General features: G+C 42.8%; 1 protein-coding gene across 2 annotated transcripts in view; it reads right to left on the reverse strand.

Moving 5' to 3' along the window:
* Window positions 1-682: 682 nt before the first annotated feature.
* The window catches only part of GFOD1 (Gfo/Idh/MocA-like oxidoreductase domain containing 1), a 75,830-nt gene continuing 54,746 nt past the window's right edge, over window positions 683-21,766 (reverse strand). For both annotated transcript variants that reach the window (XM_076330557.1, XM_076330559.1), the window contains exon 2: window positions 683-8,111. In XM_076330557.1, the coding sequence (XP_076186672.1) occupies window positions 7,192-8,111 (920 nt within the window). In that variant the 3' untranslated portion in view covers window positions 683-7,191. The remainder of the gene's footprint in view (window positions 8,112-21,766) is intronic.

Genomic DNA, 21,766 nt, shown 5'->3' on the forward strand with positions numbered 1-21,766 from the left:
TGGGGAGGCAGGGAGGAGGGCCCTGAAAGGATCTCCAGCCTGTGCTCAGCAGGGATGCCCAATGCCGCCATTTTGCTATGCCACTGGACATACTGGCATCCATTGGCAATAAAACCAACCTTCTCCTCAGGACACATCACTCCAGCAGGAGCTAGTTCAGGCCTTGCCTTAACATTAAACCTTCAAATAGCTTAGTGTTAAACCTCCTTCCCTCTCTCCCTCCATCACAATCCCCACCCCCAAGCACAAAGCCTGCGGATTTTACTCCGATGTGTTGAACTTAACAGGCAGGCCAGAAACCAGGCAAAGGTGATGGTTATTACCCCCCCAAAATACAAGTGTGGGGAAAAATGACAGACAGCTGAGATCACACCCTTTTAAGTGTTTATTTGCCAGTTAAGATCCTTTTATTCCATCAATGCAAATATGCAGAACAGCAGGAAACCATGTTTTAAGCAGCACATACCAGTTGGCTGAGAATAAACTAACTACATTCCCCAAGCAATGTAAAAGTAACAATGCACATCATCTTCCAGAAGAAGAAACAAACAGATATTGCAGCCGAGAGGCACAGCAGGCAGCTTCCGTACAAAGTAGTTTGGCTATTTAAAATGCTAGAACCAGCCCTTGCCCGTTTCTCCAATCCCACCCCCCCACCCCCAAAAGTCCTACTATAATTTAACCACTTTTTTTTTGCTATCTACATAATATATAAAATATAAACTCTGTTTACTTATAACACTTACTTTTCTTGATAAATAGCTCTTTAAAATATCTACTGTACATATGTCCATGCGTTGACATTATATATATATAGCATTTATATATATGTATGTATGTCTGAAAAACAATAAATATATACTTAATATTGACACAGCAACAAACTGAACATATTCTCATCTTCAAAATCAAATAAAGAAAACCAGTACAGAGAGAAACAGTGAGTGTCACTTGTGAAGCACAGCATAGCAGGGAGCTCTGTTTCCTGCCCTGGCTGGGCATTCGGTATGCCACGTACTTGAGCAGTTGTGGTGTTAACATATTCTTTAATGAACCTATGTTAAAAGTTACTTCAAGTCATAGGTTGGCCACCCTGTATGCCATGTGTAACACAGACTGAGCGCGAGCTCAGTGGGAAACAAGGGAGACTCGCTTCGTGGCTTGCAATGGAATGAGAAACAGAAGGGAGGGAAGCGAGTCTGGCGGCTGGTATAAAAAGAAAAGGAAGTAATGGGCAGCATATGGCTGGAAGGTCATAAATAACCATGGTAAACAAGTTAATAGAGTTAAGTGCTTTTAAAGACGATGGCTGGCACTGCTGCAAAAAGTATCTTGATTATCTGTAGCCAACTCCATGTAATGAACCAGTTTTCCCACTGCCACAAGAAGACACAAATGAAACCCAGATGGCCAAATTCAGAAGCTAGAAATGGGGTCAACTCCATGATACTGCGAGGCTGCAGGTTCAGAGCCAAACCTGCCCAAGGGTGGCTGAATTCACTGAACGTCCTTAATGGACATTCACTGAACCTAATGGATGGGATTTTTCAAAGTATGAACTTCAAAAAAAACAAAACAAAAAAACCCAACCAAAAAACCCCACACCCAACCCCAAACAGTTAATTTCACACATGCCAAAACATAATAAAAGGTAAGATTTTTTTAAACTTTTCATTTCAAAACAGCATTCTTTAACAATGGAACTTAATCCCAAAAGAAAAAATGTAAATGACCTTCTACAAACATCTTTTGTGTTCAGTTTTGGATTGACCATAGCCGTTCTATTTATTCATTTAACTGAAAATGCTGACTAAAAGCTGTTTCAGTTTGACCTAAGCTGATACCCTTCATTCCTCAACTCCAAGGCTTCGATTTGGCAGCTTTGAAAAAGTCATTACTTGCCTGGGCTCTGGCTTCAGTAAGTCATGAGGTTATGACAATCGGTTCATGAATGCAGCATTATGTATAGTCCCATTTACTTAAAATTTCTTCTTGTCATGAGCAAATGGACGTGGGCAGTTATTGTTAAGGGGTAAATATTTTTATTGGACACACTTCATCCAGCAGCTCAAGAGAGAGGAAATTTTAAAGCAGATAAGACTGCCAATTATTATTCAGTCATACTTCATCTCTAAAATTTACAAACTTTGCTCCCCACAACAACTTCAACAACAACAACAAGAAACTGCTGTCCTGAATAATCCTGCATTTCACAACTAGTCCTAGATACCCAGAGAGCACTGCAGGGGTCAAACAGTCCAGTGTTGAGTTTCATACGTACTTAAAGGTACATCACTGGGCCACTGGAACATCACACCAGTGTTGAGTATCTGCACAAAGCCAAAAGTCTGCTGGGTACTTTTAAACCCTTGTAAATACAGAACTTAACAGTGAATAGTCTTCATAATTTGTGATATTTTATATTGAAGGCCATAGATAAAAGTCAAATATAAAAATTCCCAGCAACAAGAAATTCTGTCATCCGTAATTTCTGAATCTCTACAAAGACACCATCAAGATACTATGTTTATCTTTACCCATTAAATAAAAGCTGCTTTTTTTTTTTTTGGTAGAGAAATGAGTAATTTTAAATTGTCTGGGTCTTTTCCACATTTGTATGAACACAAAAATAAACAAGGTAATGGAGAAATTGAATTGTCCTGTGCTGTGACCACATGCAGCAGAAAAGCCTCCTTTTTTGAATGGCTGAACTTCCAGGACAGCTGTTCACTTGTACAGTCACTGATTCGAAAGCTATCCAAAAGAAGGAAACACTAAGTACAAAGTGGAGAGTGCCTCTGATTGCCCTATGCTGGCTGGGCGGGAATTTCTCATGCTTTCAGCCAAAGCAAAGGATGAACTCCACAGCAGCCCATCCAGACCCTAAACTCATCTATGCATGCCCCGATTCTCTGCCATATTGGCTGCGTGGGTAAGGCTGTATCATCTCTACTTGGTATTTTCTAACTACACAGCTAAAGTACTAATTTAACACGTGCATGATGTTAGATATAGGAAACCCCAAGCTCTTGCAGAGTTATTATGCTTCCACGTAGGACTTCACTGAGTTCAGCACTGAGGATGTGCACGGATCTAGCAGGAGTATAGGACAGATGCTGCTTCCCTGAGGGCAGGGTCCCTTCTTGGGCTCCCAAACACAGAGGTGGAGCAAGGCTGCTGCTATCACCCTCAGGAGGTGCAGCCCTCACCCTCCGCGTGACCAGCATATTCTCGCTGTTGGCGCAGGCATATAGGTACCAGACTGCAGACACACCTTCCTATCACTCCCTGCTGCAGTCACCCCTCTCCCTTTGGGCACATGGAAGGACTTCAGTTGTGCCCTGCTGTCACACAGCGTAGGGTTGCCCTACTCCTGGCGTGGACCCCAGTGCAATTCCCATGGAAAATAAGACATCGCCTCTCAGTTGACCGTCCCAGCATTGGAACAGACCCTGCAGAGCAGCAGAGCATTTCACCTGGGCTCTCCCCTTTGGCTCTTTTTGTCTTTGGCAACAGACCATAATGTTCAGTATCCTATGTGCACAGGTTGATGGCAAAGGAAAGAGCCTCTCCAACAGCAGCCCTGGGAAAGAGGAATGAACACTTCTTACCTAGTATATGAACAAGCTCATTTGGGGGCTACTGTAAATTCCACCAGTAGCCGCAATTTGGCTATTAGGCCTGCGCCAATTCTAGCAGCATTCATCTCAAACCTTGTGGCACAGCATTAAAGAACAGGATTGAAAGTGCAATTCCAAATACATGTTTCCTGGTGTGGTACCGCTTTTGAGTTCAATCAAGTACATCTCTGCTATCTGCTGCCCAAATTCTTAAACCCAGCGTGAACTCCAGAGGCTTCTTAGGGCAATGCAATGTACTTTCAACTGTACCAAAAGAGCAGAGGGCTTGGTGCTGCCAAGAAAGATCCCAGACTGTAAAGTAACAATTTATCAGAATAGTAATACACATTCTATAAATAAACCAATTCCTCCCTCCTCTAAGCCAGGTGGAAGTTTAGTATCTTTACACTTGACACTACAGCACCTCTCCTCCTAGAGAATGGAAAAAGTGTCATACAATCCTGAACGTATGCAGTTACTGCTGCCATCCCATTGTTTAGGTAACAACTTCACCTAAATCTAGCATAAGATCTCTGTTGCCGTCAGAAGAGGAGGTCCCACCCTCCTCCTGCTCATTCTGCCTGCCTTTCTGGGGCCAGCACTGTGGTCGCAAAATGAGCTGTACAGGATTCAACCCATTTGCAAGCCAGTACTAATACTAGCATCAGATGGCTATGTAACCAAAGCATTAGATTTTCTTTCTGCTAAGCAACACTGTCTACATCAGTAAGTCTGCACAGAGGATGGATGATGCCTGTCACCTAAACCTTTGGATCTGGGACAGAAAGGTTGAGCTTAGTAGTACTATCCCTATAGGCTGTGTCTCGCCTGGGGACCGTTCACTGCAGGGGCAGGGAACAGGATTCCAGCATATCTTCTTCCAGCTGGCATCACAAAACCCAGAAAGACACAGAAAAAAAAGAAAAGAAAGATAGGAAACACTGTCAACATTTGTGAACCAAAGTGAGGTGCAAAGACATGAACAGCAATTCCAGCACAATGGCCAAACCACTAAGAAGCAAGACTCGCAAACATTTTGGTCCATGTTTAGTTCCAGTTTTGGATGATGTTTAACTAGACATGGTTAATTATCCACTGGGCTTGCATTCATGACTTGAACTAGCCACTATTTTCAATAAATGGCTTTTGCCTTACTATATGAAAACTCTCTTGATCCACTTGGGGCTAATTCAATTTTTCAGGGGAGAGAGAAATGATTTCTTGATCAAATTCTCTCTTCTGTATTTCTCTCTGTATTTTTCAGGGCAGGAACTGGATAGCATGGTATACCATGACAATTATAATGGGAAATTCCTGTTGGCACAGATACTACCTCAGGAATTCTCAGAGAAATCCATTTTTAGGAAAAACATCCAAACTTGTCAAGGGCTGCTTCCAAGAAGGAACGATGAAAGCTTGCCCAAGGTCTTAGCAGAAGCGGTGAGCCCTAGAGACAGTTGCTAGAACTGGCAGAACAACATGGATAGAAACAATTCTCCGTTTGGGTGTGGTTTTGCAGTATTACATTATTCCTTCATCAGTCACACTATTACACTTTGCGGAATATTTCATGAAAGGTCACACATATGCTCTTCAAAAATTAAACATACATTAATAATTTTGGGGTGAGAGTCAAGTTTCCTAACTTTAGCCACCTAAAAATTTAGAAGCTGAGATTTTCTGCAAAGGAGGACAGGCATTTCCAATGGGCACCTCCTTCTATGTTAATCTTAGGATGAACTGAGTCGGCCTTTGGAGAGCTCTCTCCGTATTGACAACTGTGTCCCTGCACAGCTGACCAGGACAAGACACCCGACTTTCAGCTGGCTAAAGTCAGATGAGATGAACCACACTATTGATGCCCTCCTGTTCAAAAACATGAAGCTCTAAAACCGGGCATAGGACAGGCAGGAGCATACAGCAATCAGACGGAGTCATTTGTAGGAGAAGCCTCTACAGAAGCCCTTAGTGCTCCTAAAAATAGCAAAACTGTGTTTTTTAAAAAATTCAAACTATTCTGACAGTTCTCTTTCTAACCTAAAATGGAAACACTAGTCTGATGGCCTTGAGAAAGAGGGTCATATTTTCTCTTTTAATTTACTGCTCATCCAAATGTTCTCTTCTTTCCCCTAGTCAAAATTAACAAAAAACCCTGAAAAGGTTTTTCTCAAGTTTAATATAATTTAGTGCTATATGCTTGTGTTCTACTTTTTTCCTATCTGAGGACCTACGCTGTAAACACATGAGCACTGGAGCAGCTTTATGCAGAAAAGCAGTATCCCTGTTCACTGGGATAATTCATGTGCCTTTCATTATATTCTTTCAAGAATATATTCTCAAAATATTATTTCAAGACTGCAATCTAAAATATTAAAAAGAAGAACAGGACAAAGATATCAAAAGAGTTTGTCCCTCCCTGCACTGATGACAGAGAACAATTACTACAGTACCAGTAGCTGGCCACTTTAAGGAGGTGAAGAGGTGGGGGTCTTACATAATTTTTTACCCTGGAAATGGATGGGAAATTTTCTCATCCCTTTTGTTTTTCACTCACACTCACCGCTCAGCGGAGGTGAAAGCTTCTGGGTTGAGCTATATGAAATTAATTGTTGGTGAGCATCTCTCAAGTGTGAGTTCACAAAGGTTTAAAAGAACACCACCCACGTGTACGATGCATGATGAATTCACTCAAAAGTCAGCCCTGGACATAGGAAATTGTGCGTAAACCTTCATAAGACTAGCCTGCGTTCAGCTGTATAATAAAACCCACTATCACTACTGTGTCATGCCACTTGTCATCCATGAAGATTTTGCACAACCCATTTTAATCAGCAAATCTGTGCAGTTAACACCGAAGCTTACCGGGAGCTCACAGAAGACCCTCCCTTCCCCAATACCAGGGCACATGCACTGTGGGTGAGGACTGCTTTGTTTTAAAAGCCACACATTTTCCTAATTAATTGTGCTTTAAATAAAACAAAACAAAAAACAACTAGCTAAACCAACACAGAGAAGCTCCTAACAAGCTATATGAAAAGTGAGCTGCCGAGATTTTCCATATCACGCGACACTTTCACACCAAGTCCTATTATTCTGTGTGTTGGTTAGAGGTGTAGTACTACAGCACGGTGGTATCAGCTGTCATGGTAGGAACCATTCATGTCAGACACTACAGAAAATTTAATGACATGACAGTACCTTCACAGCCCTCTGGTAGGTAAGGAAAATCTAAAAGGATCTTCCCAACCTTTCACAGTAAACACAATTGGATAATCTAAAGCACCTGCAAGCAGGAGATGAGTCCATGATATATCTTTCCAATCAGCCAGCTAATACTGTTATTAGAACAGTTAAGTTATGTCAGCTCTTAAGTCTCCTGTCTGTTTTGGGCATTTCTAAGGACCTTATCACTTTGGCATTTAGCCACCAACAGATTTACTTGATCCAAACACTCTATTTCCTTCTCCCATATCCTCAGCTGTTTCTAAGATGCCCAAGCCCTTCACGGGCTGAATTACCATTTTGTTCAAGAGCTGTCTGGTTCCTATTCTTTCTTAGGAGCTGAGAGGAGCTAGCAGTACAGAGACATCCTGCTCTTCCGCATGGCTTCGCTGATTAAGTATGCCGGGCTCAGTTCTGGCTCCTCAGTCATGATTGAAATGTTCTGCCACTCCCCCAACTGGTTTGACTTTTTAATGGTGTCCACCACACACAGGGCATACAGACAGTCGTCAAAAGTGGCAGCCATTGTGAGGGGCCTCCCGTCCCAGGTCCTCCTGTCGTCCTGGTCCTCAAATGCCTGCCGGACAGCTTGAACCATCTTAATGGTGCCTCGGAGGTAGGGCGATGGGATGTCACTGAAGGCCTTCTCTGGAAGTAAGGAGTTGCTGACCGGCGTAGAGTCCTTTAGCAGGAGCTCCCGCTGAGGAGAGCTATTGCTCTGTCCGTAGAGATCAGTGCCTATTACAATCAGCCGTCCTGCTGAACCCACCACAATAATGTCTTGTTTGAACTCCCCTGGGACATTGAAGTTCAGCGTCACCGTGCAGCACACGCCACCTTCCAGGACCATCTGAAACGTACAGAAGTCGTCACTGGTGATCTGCCGTATCCCCTTGATGTGGTCCGTCTGCTTCACGAAGGTCTTGAGCAACCCATGCACTTTCACGGCCTTCTGGCTGGTGAGAAAGGTCAGAAGGTCGATGATGTAGGTGCCAACTGAGTGCAAACCCCCACCTCCCATCAGGTCATCACAGCTCCAGTTGTACTTCTTGCCTAGCAGGCTTCCGCTGTGAACCTGCACCTCACACACCAGCAACTCCCCTACGTAACCCTCTTGGATCAGCTGCTTCATCTTCACGAAAGCTGGCAGGAAGCGCAAAACGTTCCCCATGATGCTCATGAGCTTTGGGTAATAATGAGCCGCGGTCATCATCCTAAAGGCATCCAGGGGAGTCGCCGTTCGGTCACAGATGACATTTTTTCCAATGCCTGAAAAACAGTTTAAAAAGAAAAATCATCAACAAAAATGTATCGATTGAGTAAGCTCAAAGCCTCGAGGCTATTCTTAAAGACTATGCCAAGGAGAAAGATCCTTGAAAGAAGAAAACATTTCAATACAGTGTTAAAGGCAGAAAGATCCCCTCTGGCATGTTTCCAAAATGCATGTAACAGTTTCTCAAGCACCACAGTGAAAATGCATCCCCTTTTATTTTCAAAACGCACTCGTGCCTAAAAATAGCAAGAAGGTGAGGGCCTGGACAGGTAAGAAAGTAAGCTAAGGTAAGTTGGACTGCTACCCCACATTTGCCACCTTCTGGGGGCAGGTACAAAAACAACCACCCCAACTCAGCTGTCTCACCGATGTCTCTTCTGTGATAACCTGCCTGTGTGTGGGCTTCCGAGAGCTGAATCTGAGCTTCAGATTCAAATCCCTGACGTGTACGAGTAACACTACCTCATGTCCACAGTAACTTGATGTATGTACACTGAAAAGTCTGGGCTTGTCTTCTCAATGGTCTTGTTCCTTCATCTTTCCTGTTCAGACTGTTTAAGAGGCTCTGACTGGAGACAGGGAGAAGTACTGGGCTTGTTGCTTGATTTAAAATGTAGGAATTGCTTCTCACTCATAAAATGCCACACTATTCTGACAATGGCACTCATTTTTTTGAAGCAGCTCTGCCGAAATGTCAACAGCGCATCCACAGTGCCAAGGGCAAGCCACAATTGCTCTAAAACAGGTCAAACGTAGCTGTGACAATCTGTTTCCTCACAGAATTGTCCATATGGGCACACTGTTTACTGAAGCTTGCATGACGGTCCTGTTTCATCTGGCCATCAAGGTGTGCAGCTGAATGCAGTGCAGGCTGAGATGCCCGAATAATGGTTTTATTACTGATTTCTCCTCGTCAAATACTTTCATTCTGTACCCATCCACACATATAGTGACAGAGTCTCCAGTTTCCTTTATAGTTGCATACAAAGATTTTTTTTATGCTTAATGAGCAATATTAGGTGAGCTATACCACACCTTATAGCACTAAATATGATCTTTGCCTTGAGAGCCTGGGGCTATAGCTAGGCCTGGCACTTAAAAGAGCTGAATTTAGATCCTGTCTGCTGGAGTCCAGATGAATAAACCTGGTTGCTCACTAAATCTCTGTGTTTTGATTCCTCTTCCCTTCAGATAGGTGAGAAATCCCTTTTAGTTTAAAGGGCTGGTATGAGGATAAAATTTTACACGTTTGGGGGCTGTTTGGATGAAGTCATATAAATACAGACAGATGGCAGGCATCTGCCTGAGCCCACTTACATGAATATTTAACAGCCTGACTGGAAGAAGGGGGTCACAGTCCAAACATTCAATAACCAGCTTATCCACACTGCCTATTCCCAGTCTTTGTCTGCTGCTATTTGAGTAACTGAAACTGGAGGAAGGGCTGCCACCACTGAAGGGGCAGTCACATCCAGCAACAGCCAAGAAGGGAAAGATCTTCCTTCAACTTGCTCCCATTTACCTTCTACTTAATTGGATAAGTAGAGACTTATCCTCTACTCATTTTCCTCTTATATTAGGCAGGAATCCTCTATTCAGTGGCCACAGTCTTCCTTTCTCACTTTCCTCTCTCATCTTTACAGCCTGCTACTGGTGACTGAGTTGACATTTTCAATCTTATAGCACTTCTTTTCCTGCTCCTGAATAATTTTTTTCTGCATCTGTTTCATATTGGAGAAAGCATTCATCCACCTACCCTATATTCCTCTAACTGGTAGCTCCGGCTACGCCATTTGATACAGATCATTAATAGAACAGTCCTTGAGTTACACAGACTCTTTGCAGAGAGGTTTTAGTCTGGCAAATTAGTTATCAAAATAAGGGAAATCTTTGTCAGACAAAACTTGCCTACAGTCAAATCTTCCTGAAATAGTAATTTTCCCCAAAAAAACCCCATACATACTACGTCATCATCTGACCTGTTCATCACTGATCCACAAGCATCACTTTCTGCTCCAGTTCAGCTTGCATCGTTCTGCCTCACAGATGCCTGTCACATATTATCTGGGGTCTGTGCAGGCACTAATCTCTCAAGATACGCGGCTTTACACATGTGCTTGTGAGGAAAAGGGTCTGCTTTCATTAGGAATTGAAGCCTGGGGACAATCTTTTTCTGTGTGTTCACTGCCGTGCACAGTGGGGGTCAGTCCCTTCACTGTGTGGGGCAGGGAACACTCAGACTGTCACAATCCGAGTACCAAATGATGATTATAAATACGAAAGAGAAGCCTATGCGTTTTTACATCCCTTATATTCAAGAAGAATTGCCATTAGAATCAGTGTAATTCAGGTACACGTGTAGAGAAAAGGGAAGAGCCCTAAATATTTGTATGGAGATGGGGAAGAAGTGGAGTCTTATATTTACTCCTTCTACCATTTCAACCTTTTTGGAAAGGTTGAAACCTTTTAATTACGGCAAATCCAAAATGTAAATGTTTTGAGAGCCTTCCCGTCTCTGTGCATATGCTGATAATACATGCTGTGCTCTCATCCCTGTCAGGGATTTAAACAGATTTTTGTTTGGTGCCCAGAAAGCTTTTATACTCTATTAAAGCTTGTGCAGATTCTTTCAGCGTGACACTGCTCAGCACTTGAGTCTGTGCACACTACAGATCTTTGTCTTCTCTGTAGCTGCAAATCTGCAAGCAGCCACATTAGCTTTCTTGAAGCAGGGAGAGAACATGAAAGGTTTGCTTAATTTAATTTAGAGAAATCCTCTGGTGTGTTTATGCAACTAGAATAAGAAATAGGCGGATCAAAACACCATCGTTTTCGGCTCTCCTCCCTCTGCTCTCTTCTCAAAAGGAGAAGGAAAAAAGGCACCTTCCCTTTGAGCCATTCTCTAAAGCGGCAACAGGCAGAGCAGAGGGCAGTGTGCAAGGAAAAACCTCCCTTCCCAATACTGACAGTCTCGTGCAAAGGCATGCTCTGACTGCAGGTGCTGCAGGGGGATTCTCTGGGAACTGACCCCTTCTCCTGGCCTGGGGTTAGGGTCTAATCCTGTCAACTTTCGGACAAGACTCTCTAAGAAAAGATCAACTGTTACCGCTTGTCATTCTATCAGTGTGTTTTGCCATTTCACACATCTTTGAAAATCACACCACAGCAAAGAGCAAGAACGTATTAATTACATAAAAGCAAGGAAGTGCCGTCAGCTTGTTTCAGCAAGAAAGTGCAATATATTTGTCTGTGGTGATAAGCAACAGAGTCGAATATATCTCATTGTATGAAAGGACACACACCCCTTCCACATGCATCATGAAATCTAGTCTACGATGCTACAGTTCTCAATCAGGCAACTTCTGAGTATTGATTTCTTGATTTCTTAGGTAAAAAGAAGAAGAAAAATAATTTCAGTACACGTCATTCTTTTTGAAGGCTCTGCACAGCCTTCACCCCAGTCTCTCTGCTTGGCTGCGCTTCAAAATGAGGGACAGAGCGGTGCCAGACAGGTGGTAAGTGACATGACGTGGGATTTCTCTGATGTGGCACAGAATAGGGGAGGGCTCGCTCCCGGCCAGCCCAAGTCCAAAGCTGAAGTTGGGCAACGCATCTCCTAGCAAAGCTCCCGGGAGTGCAGGTTGACTCTCTGAAGTCCACCCACAGCTGCTGTGCAGGGCTTCAGCCTCAGACCTGTTCCAGGACCCACTGCTCCAGGCACAGACGGCCAGAAACACAAAGCACCTGCATTAACGGGCACCATGTCGTGGTGCCAGTGAGCCACCTGGGCCCACAGGCGTGGGGCCACAAGGTGGCAACCACGTTAGACCCAACAGGTCTGCTTCCCTGAACCCCTCTATCTTCTCCCTCCAGCAGGAAAACAGAAAAAAACAAATAATGGTGGAGCTGGAAGATGTCCATCCATGAGATAGACCCGATCCCTAGGCCAATGACGTAGGTATAATTTGCTCTAGCAGTCCTTAAAAATGTGGAAGGACATGAGTTTGAGCAAAATGACACAAGAGAATTTGACTTCTAGGTTTGGTTGCTAAAGACTGAAAGATGGCAACATCTGACAACTGCTTGGTTCCTCTTTAAAATGAAATGAAGTTTCCAGAGCAGGTCCACATCACAAAACCACTACTAACACTAGTGTCTTCTTGCTTCTCAATGTCTCACAAGGAAAGTTAAGGGCTGAATGGTCCATCTTGACTATTCTTTATCTCCCAGCGTGTATATATCCCCCAAGCCAAACCTCAACAACTTAGATACCAATCTGCATTTATTTTAAGAAGATTATTAAAGAACACTGATCTCTGAAGAAGTACATGTCTAACCAACTCTCTAGAAGCAGCTGAGAAAATAGAAAATAATTGTCTATGCTATCATTGGTGCTACCATTCGAGTGAAGATTTCTCTAGCGCCTTATACTGGAAAGTCAAATTGTAACCATGACCTAATAACTTGTCACCCACCTCACAGTAATTATTTTTGTCAGGAAATCATGTAATTCATTTGCAAACCTCAGCCTTCATTTTAGAAAGAGGAAGCCCTTGCGATGTGGAGATAATTTTGAAAGCCAAACAGCCCAGAAGTGAGTGGTGAGTAGATACAGTCCAGGTTAGTAGCATTTCTTTTTTTTTTCCATGTAAATGCAGGGGGAAAGTAAGGAACTACTAGAGTAAGAATTTAACTCCTGATTTTGAAATGCCTGGTGTTTGCAGCTCTTCATTTTACAGAAGGGTCTAGCTCCTTGGCTACTAGCAGCCCAGGTTACTTTGTCCCTGTAACGTCCCTGTGCTGCACAGCCTAAAACAGGGACAGAACTCCTGGGCCCACAGCACAGGGAGGGTACAGCAGCTGTGACTGGCACAGGCTTCATCAATTCTGAAACCTGCAATGTCAGCTTTTTTCCCATCTGCTCTGATTGTTTCAAATAAGGACAGAAACATTTTCACAGAAAAAAAAATAAAAAAAGAGTGTCCGTCATTGAACCGGAACAAGACTAGTTCTCTATCTATTTGGCTCAGGACATGAGACCCCAATACAACATTTTCTCCTCTTCCTATTCACAAGAAAATCAAAAAGGGCTCTATTTGGAGTCTGGGCATATAATCAAAACCTTCACTGGCACCAGAAAGATTCATTAGTTAGCAGTCGCTACCTATTGCTCTTGGTCAGGAAGGGGGTGAGAAAAAGGGGAAAATAAGGTTTTGGTGGACTAAGCTAAATCAGTCAGCAGAAAAATACATTTCTAAAGCTATAGAGGAACTGTCAACGTTCAAGGAACAGTCTGAGAGTTTCAGCAAATACAGGAGTGGTGGAAGAGCATGCTTACCAGATTACTTCAAATGGACGATTTTAAACATTTATATCAGATTATAGCACCTTCTTCAAACTCATTTTTATTTTTTAAAGAAGAAGCTAATACAAAATTACATTCCAAATGGTGACAATCCACATTATCATTAATACAGTTACAATAAATAAATATGGGCAAATTTTTCTTCTCAGATTTTGACCATTGCAACTGTTGTTGCCTTTGGATCCTATGCAGAATCGGGGGCAAATCATTTTTGGCACTCAGTTCTGTTCACAGCTTGTAAGACATGTTGCAATGATATGTGCTATATTATTAGTACACATATTATTAGTTGTAATCAGATCATGGTTTCCACCCTAATGCAGTTTGACATGGTTTGCAAATACAAAATAGTATCATCTAACACATGAATGAGGAGTATCTCATTCACATTTTTCCAGCATCGTAACACTGAAAAATTAAGCTGAGATATTTAGCTACTTATTTATAAATAAGATATAAAGCTACTTTTATAAGTGTGCCCAAGTCAACAAACAAAAAGTAGCAAGTTGAGTTAAAAGGCTGTACTTTGCTGCAAATCAGTCATTTTGGCCACACTGATGAAGGATCTTTCTTTAGGAATATATAAAAAACCCCACAGTCAAAACAAATGGCTTAAATCAAAAGTCACTACCTCCCATTTAAATAGTTGATTTACAGCAATTTGCTCTTCTGCACGTACATACACACATTATCAACTCCGTGGATTTGCGCAGAAACCATCTCAGAAACTACGTAAGGCACCGGGAGCCAGCATGGGGCTCCCTACAGCTAAATTGATGTTTGATAGAACCTCAGTATCAGTAGAACTGTGTTTTGCACATTCCCATACGAGGCAGAGATCTGTTTGCGATACTAATCGTGTTAGCAGACAGTACTACTGCAACCCCACTGGATGTTCAGAAAATGTCTTCCCATTTCTGTGAATTCCATTGTATACCTATATGCAAAAAACTTACAGAATCATTTTTTCCCTCAGTAATGACTTCAGAAATCGTCACAGGTCTTTGAACCATTTCCTTCTATCCCTTTCTTTCAAATTTGCAAAAGATACAACATTTGGAGGCTGTAATTTAGCCAGGACCTCAAAAAATCTTCTCCGTTATCTACACTGATTCATGACAATACTTGAAGACTCTAAACAAAAACAGGGGTTGGTAAAAAAATCTTCCCCTTCCAAATTCATCATTCCCTAAGAAACCCAGAAGAAAATATAAGTGACCTGAGCTGTAACTGCACTGAACTGTTGACTCCAGGGGAGACCCACAGAGCTAAAAGCAGATGACACTATTTTTGCTGTTTCAGAACTGTCTTCGTGATAGCCTAACAGTCATGGTCCCTTTTTTATGAAGCTGGAACAAACCAGCTCAGTACTATTCCATATTTCTAGCACATACGTACTAAGGAGAGACACACAGCACTGAGAATGCCTCTCGGAAATTGTATGCAAATACAGAATTCGAAGGCAGAAGCAGCTCATACAGCCACTGTTCATTTATTTTAAGTTTTGATAGCTGGGGTGGCTCTTCAGTCTCTGAGAGATACAGCAATCGTATAGTCAGTTTAGCCTGCTACATGCATGATAAGCCATAAATCTTCGGCACCACAAATCATGATTTTCAGATCTGCTCTTCAATCAGCGCAGTATTACTTGGTGAGCAGTACCCCCTCTTAATTACAACTCTGCAGACGGCTCCTTCCCCGCTCAGCTGCAGATGATGACTATAGGGATACTTTGGCCCCTGGCTTTTAGCAGCAGGCAATGCCCCGGCCCCCAGGCACTGTTTCCAAACAGTCGTCTCAACAGAACGCGCTTCTTTCCTTTGGCTGTCTCGCCACAACACTGCTGTAAGGCCTAGAGGGATATCATGCTCATTAACATGAAGCTCATCTGGGTGTAGGAGCAGGGACTGGCAACCTGGGCGTCGGGAGGACCCAGGCGAAGCCCATAGTCCTGCTCCCCCCGGCCCAGGGCTCCCAGGGGAACACAAGGCGGCCATGGGGGGTTTCTGGAGTCACTCCAGATGAGCAAGCAGCAGCAGGGTGTGCAGCAGAGGAAAGTGGGAAAGTGGCTGAGGGAACGGGAAGGAAGAACGCTACAAGGCAGAAAGGAGGACGCTGCTGGAAGGGGCTGCTGCAAGCAGCCCGGAGGAGCTCCTGCCACTCCAGGAGCTGCACAGCACACCCTAACGGTACCAGCAACATCCCCAGTCCTTGGAGGCCCATCCTAAAAGGCTCTCCTTCAGTCCAATATTCGTGTGAGCCCTGCTAGCATCTTTTCTGCAGAAAAAAATAACAATGGAGGAGAAAGAAATAGATTTCAGAGAAAATGAGCGCCCTTCTGTACCCAGAGACTGGATAACAGGAAGGAATGATTACATTAAAATGGTGATATGTGTGTGAGTTAAGCTATTGCGCAATATGTACATCAGGATAGAGAAATGTAATACTGGGACAGGTTATTCTATGGGGCTAATATTCTTTTCTGATGTATTAGATGTGGAGATGCGTGAATCACATACAGAATGATGATGAAAAGCTCTATTTCTAGCAGGAGGAGTTGAAAACGTGATAGAAGGCTGCTCTGCTCTGGGAAATGAGGAGCAATTCTGGGGCCATCTCATAAAAACAATCACTCAGGTGATTCAAAAACCTTTTCACATAAGAGAAAGATTTTTTATTAGTATATAGGTGTCTCTGCTATTATTAGATGATTCTGCTGTCAATATTGCGATACAGTAATAATTATAGTAACAATAAGAACAATGGTTGTATTTATCATATTCAGTGCACAATCTGTCACTCAGTTCCTTGAATGGCATGAGAAACGCATTTATTTCAATCAATACATCTGCCAGGGGAAAACTGATGGCAAGACAATGTTTCTTTGAGGAAACGTTATTTAACAAAACTTTTGACAAGGAGATAAATCTGAATGATGAATACCTAACAAGATTGGCATTAGTCACAGCTCTAACATTGGCCAAGGCAATCTTTGTTAATCACAGATATGTATAGCTGTTGCAAAAAATCAAGTTACTATAGCATAATGAGTCATAGCTCACGAACTGATTCATATTAACAGGGCATGTGTGTATTCCTAGTCTGCTGTTAAGTGTGAAGGAAAATAACAGTGACTGAAGGAACATATTTTCCTTCGCAACTGAAACAGACGGCGAATGCACACAGGGAGTAATACACCGCCCCGCTGACAAGCAATAGCTCATTTGGCCACAGCAAATCAATGGCTTATACAGATTTTACAAACCTCCATCTCTTCCTCTGCATCAAAATATTATCAAGTAAAAGAACACGGGCACTGTTACATTTTGTAGTCAACTGGGATGAGATGTACTTCACAAATATTAGATGAAAAATTCTATACAGTAAACACGCACATGCCCAAACTGTACACACCACCACCAAAGTGAGGGTCTCAGTTCACGCACCTACCTCTGGCCCTGGTGCATCACACTGTGATTCCAGTTTTTAGGCTGGTTTATCCTCACTGATGTAACCTCTTTTCCACACAACTGCTTTGAAAACAAAAACCTAAACATTCAGCTCCACAAAAAAAAAGCTGTTTGTGACTGCCTCTGCCTTGGCTGCCCTGTAACCGTAGGCTAAACCAAAGTTCACTCAAGTGACTACCTGCCCGATGAAAAGAAACCCTGCAAAGACACCCTGCTGCTAGTGACATATGAGCAGCATCTCCACTGACAGTTTAGGTGTCACCCAGCTAACGAGACAAACGCAGCTCACGCGAAGTGTGAGAACTGCAAGCAGTCTCAATGAGAGGAAGGTTAATACGAGCTGTGAGCTTACAGAAATTATTTCAGCTGGGTTAGCAGTCTGTAAAACCATTCCAGGAAACTGAAAGACAGGGAACTGGTTTGTCTTGAAATAAAAAGAGACGCTGGGTTCTTTGTAGATAGCTGCTGAGGTGTGGTGCTTAGGCTGGGAAAATACCCCTGCTGACTCCAAGAGATTATAATGATGCCTGCAGGTAAGTAAGTGCCATCTAAGCAGAACCAGGATGGTTCATCAGGATGAGACAAGATTGCAATGATGATATCAATTTTCATTATGTATTAATATTGCCGCTAACTTTTATTTGCACAGAGGTAGTCATTAGAGTTATGGACTGGGGCAATGTCTGTGCATATGTTGCTGTAGCAGCATTCAAGGCACTTTGAAATAGATGCAGTCCTTCTGTGCTCGACGTTGGACTCAGGGTTGCTTCATAAAGCTTTAGGTAGTCCTGCAAGGAGCAGGGAGTTGGACTCGATGATCTGTATGGGTCCCTTCCAACTTGAGATATTCTGTGATTCTATGATATACAACCTCTTCTGCAAAGACCATATGTGTCCATATGATTTTGACAATGTGCTGACTTGAAGGTAACTTTTCTCAAAAGTTCATATGAATTTTTCATTCCTTATTCTGTTAGCTTGGCTAGCTGTGGCCTTTGATTTGGGAGTATAAAGCATCTGCATCACTGAATCCATAGGCAATGTACTTGAGAGCAAGGAAAGTAACTACGTCTTGTGTTATGATGTACGCCAGCACGCTTTGCGTGGCAAAGCAAAATTCTCCAGCCCTTTCCTAACATGGTCTAGAGTTTGATGCTTGGTTTACAGCCCACCTGGCATGTCATTCTGATCAGTCCTCTGCAGGCACTTATGCAAATAACAACACTGGAGACTGAAATAAATGAAGCACTTAAAGTTTTTTATATAGTTAAAAATATACTAACTGCTGGGAAATCGAGAGAAGGTGCAAATACACCCTGACAAACCAGCTACTTGCACACCATAAGGAAATGCTTCAGGGGTCCCAGCTTGAGATTATCTGTTCAGGCATCTGAAACATGCTCAGGCTTATATTCCCTGAGCCCTACTTGGATGCCTTCCATGCTCTCATATGTGCTTGGGGAAAAGTATATGGGACAAACCAGGCTGGCTTTCCCAATTTTCTGTTCAATTTTTATATTTTCAAATCCCCATCAACACTGTGGGGTCACATCCCTGCTGAGTACTTCCCCGTGCAAGAGGAAAAAAAAAAAAAAAATCTATGTACTCAGATAAACTGAGAAAAGAAAACCATTCTACTTAGACCCTATTCAAGCAAACACTCATTAATTTCAATGGGATTTTAATTGTTTTACAACTAAATAAAAAAATTCAGCGAAAATATCTGTATTTGGTCCTTTATTTGTTCCAATTACTCTCAATCCCTCTTATTCAACTCCTAAAGCAAAATGCACACCATCAGTCCAGTATATTATAATACCTTTCTTTTCCACAGTAATGAAATCACAGGGCAATCACAGCCTGTGGTCGATCTCTATTCTCCTGAGACATTATTATCTGTATTTAAACATGTTTCTTTTTGTGTTAGCTGACAACAACTAAATGCCCAGCTGTTGTAAAGGCTTTGGGAGGATTAGGAAATCAGGCAGTTCAATTTTCTTTCAGCTTGCCTTTCCATCACAGAATTGTTTACGCTTACTGAGTCAGATAAATTTATGGCTAATAATTAGAGTTAATTTTCTTCATGTTTCTCTTGCCTACCCTTTCTACTCTCATTAAAACTAGCAAGTTGTAATCGGGTACTAAATAAAAAACTGACAAAAGATAAACATCAGACTAATGCCGGTAAGTAATTAATGTAGCCATTATTTTAGCAGATTTGTACAGGATTCATGAAGCTTTATGAACATTGAAAAATTACATCTCACCAGCCAAGTGACAGGGAAAGCGACAGGAAATCCAAGTCTTAAAAACAAAACAAAACAACCCTACAAGCTGCAGTGTCAGATCCCTATCTGTATCTCACACGGCATCACCGTGCAGAGCAGCAAACCCTGCTGTACCCTCCCTGCGCTTTATATTTCAGGATTGCTTTTCTTCAGTAAACGTTCAGTGATCCTGTTTGTGTGAGATGCACTGCAGTTACTAGTATGATCCTTTCTACGTGATGATTATATGAAGCATCAGCTTCGTTACCTACTTAACCCAGACTCTGCTCCAAGCATTTTTCCTAACCTTATTTCTCTGCAGTGTTTTCAGCTGGAGTATTTCTACTTCTTCTCCTGCCCAGTGAAGTTTGAAGGATCTCTGTGCCGAAGAAAATGTGTGTTAGCCCTGCAGTGCTGGATGAATGGTGCATGCATTTGACCTAATTTTCTGATTCGAGTGGTTAAAATAATTTCTAAAATCATTACTCACCTTCCCAAATACTGTACTGACTACGGACACCAAAGCACCCAACTATGGACTGGGATGCACTAATGTAACTGGATGCATTTGAAAACTGCACCCCACACACATGCTTTTGACTTCAGTATATGAACACATACAGATGCGCACACATGCAGAGAAAGGAACGTGAGAGAGAGTCCCTTTCACATACCTAAATACAAGTACATGGCAGGTGGAGGTGAACAGTGACATTTCTTTCATTTGATAGTGAGTGTATGCACACCCTGTGTGTCCCTATGTGCATCTGCATGTACATGCTCACACCATAAATCAGGTCTTATATACAACTGCAGAAATTGGAAATGCCGGTTTATAACTATTGGGCAAACCCTACTAGAGCCCAGGAGACTGTGCCTAGCGGTGGAATCAGATTTTCCAGAGCAATGTGAAGTTAAGCAGGGATGGATGAACGCCAGGTTGCACAATGTGTCTCGGGGAGGAGAACGTTCTCTCGGTGGTTTCATACTCATCGTGCCAGCAGGTCCCCTTTCTGCTCGCTGACTGGCATCAGCAGCAGGACTGGAGAGGCTGGCACAACTGCTCCACTCTCAAGAAAGGCTGCAGCAGAGAGGAAGAGAAAAACTGGGAAGCAAGAGGTGTCAAGATTAAACAGGTCAGCTGGACCAACCTCCCAACTTCATCCAAGGGGCTCAAGGGTGCCTCTTCTATCTGCTTGTTTCTGGTGTGCCGTTTCACTAGGATCTGGGAGACTACAAAAGCATATACACAACAGTCAGTCTGAGAGACAGTATTTTTCCACCTGTCTAGGTCATCAAAGTTTGCCTAAGACTATTTATGGATGAGACCATGGGTTGATTCTTCATGGCTCCTCATTTCCACTTCACAGTCTAAGTCCTCTGCTCACACCAGTGGTGGTTTTTATGTCTTGCCAAGAACAGCAAGGATCAGGACCGCAGAACACACAGGTGAAGAAAATAATTTAGCTTGGCTCACATAAAAAAAAAATCAAGACAGTTTAATTAAAATGCTGGTTGTAATGAAAACCCTTTGTTGGGACACTATCAAGCCAAAATACATGCTCATAGAAGACCCCGCCTCTCTGCATCAACGTTGAGTAGCACAGCTCTACCCTAGCCACTACTGGGTCTGCTTCCTTCAGTCCAGGCCCACTCCCATTTTGAAGTCAATGAGAATTTTGATAATGGAGTTTTCAGGGGAGTTGGCATCATGCCTTAGCAAGCTTCAGGTCAAATTTACCTCAGCTCTAATCCCATTAATGAAAGCAGTCACACCGGCCATTGGTTTGGCTCTTCAAGCAACACAGTCAATGGAACGACAATGAACAGATGACAAGCAAGCTGTGGTTTAAACTAACTGCACTTGCATTAACTTTTCAGCCAACACTACTTCCTAATTCTCAGGTTCTCTGAGAAACTTCTAAATAAATTTGAAGTCCCCTCAAAAAAGGTAGTAGCCCTCAAATTGGTATGCTTTCCCAGTTAATATTCTATTCCTGTCAGAGCGAGCTAAGTGCCGCTAAAGAGGAGCCATAAACCCATTCTGAAAAGCAGCAGTGAGGATGGATCAAAGTGAATCAGCAATTCTAACTATGTGAGACGCTGACATTGTGCTTCCCTGGCTCCAACCCTGGGTCCATAAGAAAAATGGATGCTTGATTAATTACTCCCCAGACTGCAGAGCTTACACAAGAGCCAAGGACTCAGCAGCAGCCCAACCAGCTGACTCAGATTGCAATAACTCATCGGGTGCAATCTGCCTGGATGCCAGATTGCCCTGTCTGCAGTCAATCCACAGACTAATCCTCCCGAAAGGGTTTCTTGGAAAATGCCATTCACGCTCACACTGGCTAAGTGTGCACTGGACAAGACACAGCTATACTACAGTAGCAGCTGAAGCCATATTTCACTATGCTTTTCCACGGCTTGCTCTAATGGAGACTGGGAACTCTCCCCTGCCACTGAAAATCTGCCAGAAAACACGTCAACACTGGAACGTTTCCACATGTTCAGTACGCTGGATCTAGTCAATTATGGTAGCCCAACTT

This window comes from Aptenodytes patagonicus, chromosome 2, assembly GCF_965638725.1.
Source record: "Aptenodytes patagonicus chromosome 2, bAptPat1.pri.cur, whole genome shotgun sequence".
NCBI classification, from domain to species: Eukaryota; Metazoa; Chordata; class Aves; order Sphenisciformes; family Spheniscidae; genus Aptenodytes; species Aptenodytes patagonicus.